The sequence below is a fragment of the Corythoichthys intestinalis genome, chromosome 21 (assembly GCF_030265065.1).
Source record: "Corythoichthys intestinalis isolate RoL2023-P3 chromosome 21, ASM3026506v1, whole genome shotgun sequence".
NCBI classification, from domain to species: Eukaryota; Metazoa; Chordata; class Actinopteri; order Syngnathiformes; family Syngnathidae; genus Corythoichthys; species Corythoichthys intestinalis.
In genome coordinates this window covers 19,741,635-19,747,634 of record NC_080415.1, presented here as the reverse complement: position 1 = coordinate 19,747,634, position 6,000 = coordinate 19,741,635, and the positions used below count along the sequence as shown (strand labels likewise).

Genomic DNA, 6,000 nt, shown 5'->3' with positions numbered 1-6,000 from the left:
CACAAATGTCCAAATCATAACATGGCCCAAACACAAAAAGGATAGCTTCAATTAAAGAAAAGTTTTTCAATGACAATTTAAGTGTTCAAATGCAAATTCAATCTCAAATATTTTTTCGCATTCAAAAACCTTTTTTGATTGAAATTCTTCCTTTTTGATTGAAGTGATTTTCTTTTTGAAAATCTATATTTTTTTGACGCAACTTATTTTTTGATTGAATAATAAAGACAAAACTGTCCTAGCCCAAATGTGTCCCAAACACAAATCAACATTACTTCAATCAAAAAAGTTGCTTTAATCAAAAAAGACTTGACATAAAAAAAATAAATTAAAAAAAATCAAAGAAAAATAGCTTTCACATGCATTTATGGAGTTTAACATTTATTTTGCATTCCAACACATTTTTTTTTAAATTGAAGCGACATTTTTTCGGTTGAAAATTTATATTTTGATTGAAGCAACTTTTTTTTTTTTTTTTTTTTTTTTTTAATTGAAGCAACATATTTTGATTGAATAATAAAGACACAAATCTACCTCCATATGGCTCCGCCCAGGGGATACAATTTTTGACTAGGGTAACTACATTGGCACGACACTGGCGGGCGTACAATATTCAATGGATGACAATGTTGACAAAAAGTATTGCCTAAGCAGCCTGATTTAGAATTCCCCTCAAGAATGATGGGAAACAAAAAACGCTCATTGTCAGCTAATTATTATAAATATTCTTGTAAGTTAATTTTATTGCTGACACTGCGTTTCGGGGTCATCAACATGTTGTGCCCCCCCTGCCCCAAAAGTCAACTCCGCCTATGGCAAACGCATTTTGAAATTACTAAAATATGACGAAGACTAATAAGTATTTTCGTCCAACAGACAAAGATGAAAATTAAAAGGGCTGCCAAAAACAACTCTGCTTCCATGCACGAATTAGGATTTTTCATTAAACTCTTAGTCTGCCATTGGCGGCGCTAGCCAAATTGTACGTTTGTCGAGGTCAATGTCATCCAATGAGTTTAATTCTACACAGAAAAACACAACATTTTAGTCCCCTCTGGTGTGTGGAGCAAATATTCGATGCGCCTCAGCGTGGGCGGCAATGACACGGCCACAGTCACACCTTGGGAATGAGCAAAGAACAAAAAATAGCCAATGATCCATAAAAACACACTGGCGAAAGTGAGAAGTGGACACCTCAGTGGGAACACACAAATAGTGCTTCCTTTGCCACTATTGGCTTTTTGACAACTTCAGACTCTTGAAAAATGAAGTTAAGCCCTTTTTGACAGCGATATCTCTCCTCCGTTAATGGCAGTGAATGATGAGTGTTGAATTTGATGGGTTGGTTTTCCTTAATTCCATAAATGAAAATCCAAACAGCATTAGAATTGGAGTACTTGAGTGTTTATTTCGTGTGAAGCAAAGTGCTTATGTGTTTCTTTGCTTATGTAGTGGTTTACATAACTTAAAAGGTCCTTAATGTACATACATGAGATTAGATGCTCAGGTCTGTTTTGTCTATTATTTACATTTCCAAAATTCTGTTGATTTACGATAAGTACAGTGTAAAATCGTTAAACAAAGTACTAGGGTTTGGTTGAAAACGGTGGTGTTAAATATAGAATTTCCATTCATCTTTAGTTTTACACATCTTTTTTTAACGTTAACTTAATCTGGAAGTGAAGGTAGCACTGTTTATTTGGAGACGTTAGCAAGACAACAGAAATTAAAAATTGTACGGTCTTATTTTTGAGATATTTTTCAACCACAATGCGTCTTCTTTTTTGAAAGTCCCCACAGTCAAAATTTGGTTCTGCTTTCAGTTCTTAAGAGTTCTCCACCATCGTCGGTCGTCTTCATCCGGCGCGGCGAGCTTGCAGCGCCCTAGTGGGCGCTTTGATACCATGTTGCTTGTTGAATCGCTCCATGATCTCGCGGATGCGAGACAGATTGGTACGTCCCAACGTGAAGTCGCAGCGGGTGGCCCCCATCTCATAGCCCACTTCGCATTTCTTGCTCACCATGCTGTAGCCCGGGGCCCGAGCCGTCACTCGGTACTCTCCCGGGTTCAGCAGGCGCCAGTAGTCCCCGTCAGCAGCTGGAGCACAAAAAAAAAAAAAATAGCACTATTGATTTGAGTTAACATTATATACGGTGTACAGACAATTCAAGAAAAAAGCAGGTTTTATATCTTAAAGGTTAAATATATTATCAACTCAATGATTTATTGATGGCTGTCACTGATTCAATTCACCGCTAATCAATGCAGCACCTCTCATTCCCTTAAATTTGTCCTGCATGCTAATTGTCAATGAAAATAAAGCCCACATTGCTAGTTCTTTATAATGAACTGGTTTCACCTTTCACCTCCACCTTCAAGTTACAGAAAGGAACTTCGTTCTGAGATCGCAATCGATTCATTTTTTTCTACCGTATTTTTCGGACTCCAAGTCGCACCTCAGTATAAGTCGCACCAGCCCAAAATTGCGCAATGAAGAGGAAAAAAAAAACCAACATATAAATCGCACCGGAGTATAAGTCGCATTTTGGGGGGAAATTTACTTGATAGAATAAGTGTAAAGTATGATAATTAGGGTTGTTCCGATCATGTTTTTTTTGCTCCAGATCCGATCCCGACCGTTTTAGTTTGAGTATCTGCCGATCCCGATATTTCCCGATCCGATTGCTTTTTTTTGCTCCCAATTCAATTCCAATCATTCCCGATAATTTTTCCCGATCATATACATTTTGGCAATGCATTAAGAAAAAAAATGAATAAAACTCCGACGAATATATACATTCAACATACAGTACATAAGTACTGTATTTGTTTATTATGACAATAAATCCTCAAGATGGCATTTACATTATTAACATTCTTTCTGTGAGCGCGATCCACAGATAGAAAGACTTGTAATTCTTAAAGGATAAATGTGACTTTGTATATTGTGACTAAATATTGCCATCTAGTGTATTTGTTGAGCCTTCAGTAAATGATACTGTAGCCATTTAACTGTTCTGGCCAAATGCATGATGGGAAGTGCAACCATGACTGCGCGTACTGGTACCAATTGATATATCTTCTCTGCGTTGGGAAATAACATAGGGTGTTAAGAAAAAGATAAATTACTACCTTTCTTCCCCACATTGCGTCCCACTATATTTCTAATTGTAGGGAGAGGGATTGTAAGGCTTTAGCCAATTAAAAAAAGGCTCCAAAGTCTGCCAAAATTCACTCAATTCATTTTACGCCTTTTAGCTCTGTATATGGGTAAAACTGCACCATTACAGATTGAACGCGACAATGCGTGATGGGTCGTGCAGCGCATGCGTTAATTGCGTTAAATATTTTAACGTGATAAATTTTTTAAAAAATGAATTACCGCCGTTAACGGGATAAATTTGATAACCCTACTTTAAGCCTAAACTAAAGACTCTGGATGAGTGTAACATATTATGTCTGTAACGTTAAATACAATTAGAAAACGATTTAATCAAAAAAAAAAAAAAAAAGTATATTAAAAAAGGCATGTCCGATATTTTTTTGCCGATTCCGATACTTTGAAAATGACGTGATCGGACCACATCTCTATTGCCAATCATATCTGTCATAAAGATTTGAAACCTATTCTTAGTGTAGAATCTGTTTTCTGTAGAATTTACTCAACATATTATAATATTAATTCTGAAGTATGTGGGATTAACTCCAGAAATCGTTATTTATATGACGAACATGACGTGCTTTTATTTTGAAATGTTCACCGGAGGTACGTTCGCTAAACCGCTGACCGAAAGCTTTACCCTCCTTAAAAAAACATTCTTCGTCAGTGCTTGTGGTGTCACTAATATATTAAAAATTTTTTCGTTAGCACATGCTGTTAACCAGCTGTTGAGTGTTATTGTATAATTGATTGGAACTGTACTGCATTGTTTCGCCACAGGGTGTGCTGTTGTGTATTTTATGTTCGGTGTGAAGAAGAAGAAGAAAGTTAAAAGAGGCATTAGTGGCCTGTTCTCAACTTCTCCTTCACTACACTTTGGCTCTCATGGAGAGCACGTTCGCTCATGTGTTCGAAATTAGGCTCGAGCGTTTACGTCACAGCAACACGGGATCATGCGAGATTTGCGACAACGCAGCCATATTGGAAGCACGTCTGCATCACGGTACATTTAAACTTAACGGCAAATACAATTCAACTACGAGTGCCAAAGATGGAAAAAGTAAGGAAAACTTGCCAGTTCGATACAGAGACAAACTTGTTACCACGGCGAAGGACAGATATGTGAGCAAACTTAAGGATGTGAACAATGTTGACCCTTACGAGCAAGCCGAACACAAATGGAATAAAAATGTCGACAAGCTTCCACCACTCCGCTAAATGGACATCATACTGCATTTACAAATCGCTACAAAGCTACGAACCGTTTTGCTGCGGATCGGTGCAGGACCTGCACATTATGACCGTAGCAACACCATCGTTCTTGCAAAGATAGGCAATGTGTGTTTACATTTTCATTGTCATGAACATCTGAATTTGTGCTGTGCTGAGCTGTGATAGTTAAGTGACAAATCAATGCTGTGTTTTAGAAAACAGATTTGTTGCAGACAATGTAGCCTGTGTACAAATTCTTTGCCACTATCTCACGGCAACATCTTACATAGGGTGACCATATTTTGATTTCCAAAAAAGAGGACACTCAGCCCGGCCTCAAGATACTTGAATTTTACTCGAAATTCACTCAAAGATGCCCCCTCACTCTGGATGGAAAAATGCACTTTGAAAAAAAATAATGACTTAAAATTTAAAAAAAAAAAATATATATATATATATATATATATATATATATAATATATAATGCAGACCCACAGAAATGTAGTCCAGTCAATACCCATACACACAGTAGGCTATGTGCCAACTAAACATTTTTATAAATTACTATCACGACAATTGTCCTTGACAAATTGTTATTCCCATTCAATTGATATTCTCATTCAATGTTCTAGATTGCACACAAACAAAAACCGAAATAAACTGACTAACTATTCAACCAGCATGTTTCCAAACGAAGCAGTTCAAAACTACGTTTCCCATAATGCCTAGCACGTTTTAGCTTACTGATAGCTAGCTGAGGCAAAAATCTAACTTTGCTATAAAAGTTTACAATCATCGGCAGCGCAACGATGCGACACCAAACGGGATTTTACAGTCAAAGCTCCGACAGAAGTCAATAGTTGCCATTATATACGTATTTATCGTAAAAAAAACTTAACAACTGGGCAGGCATTGTGGCCAAATCGTCAACCCAGTAGATGGCGGTAATGCCTCATGATAGGGGTAAACTGCCAACAAAAACAAGAACTCCTCCTTCCCTCCCTTCTAGTAGGAGCAATGTCAACTGCTGCCACCCAGCGGCCGGAGGATTCTCTTCAAATTGGTCCCGTGAAAAATCATAAAAACCGGACATTTTTATGAATTTATAAAACCCGCCCGGGCCACGAGGATACTACGTGAAATTAGGACTTGTCTGGGCAAAAGAGGACGTTTGGTCACCCTATGTTACAGCTTTTTCATTTAGAAACGACAGGAACTATGTCTTATGAAGACAATGCACATGTATGCATGCTAGTAGTTTAGCTGTAGCCTTAGTTAACAACAGGCCGACTTAGGGCATAAAGTTACCGAAATTTGCGTAGACAAACAAATAGAGCAAACTGGAGAATCAAACGTTATGCCCTTCCTTCTGATCGAGGCCACCCATGCCATTCTTCGACGTTTGGTAAGTTCAAAAATGAGCTTTCCCTTGCCTTTTCTCCATGTAGGGATCCGGAAGAAACTCAATGGGGTTCCTTCGAGCTGTACATTCTCCTTTGTATTCGATCGGTTGTTGCAATTCTTTACCGAACAATAATTTCCAATCATTTTTAAAGAGCGACCCGAGTCGAAATGCCTCACTGTTTGTTTCCCGGAGTTCAGACACCGAACTTCCTGCTTCCAACAT

General features: G+C 37.9%; 1 protein-coding gene across 2 annotated transcripts in view; it reads right to left on the bottom strand.

The window, feature by feature from the left end:
- Positions 1 to 1,129: 1,129 nt before the first annotated feature.
- cpxm2 (carboxypeptidase X (M14 family), member 2) overlaps positions 1,130 to 6,000 on the bottom strand; it is a 57,580-nt gene continuing 52,709 nt past the window's right edge. For both annotated transcript variants that reach the window (XM_057826794.1, XM_057826795.1), the window contains exon 14: positions 1,130 to 2,098. In XM_057826794.1, coding sequence (XP_057682777.1) covers positions 1,857 to 2,098 — 242 coding nt within the window. In that variant the 3' untranslated portion in view covers positions 1,130 to 1,856. The remainder of the gene's footprint in view (positions 2,099 to 6,000) is intronic.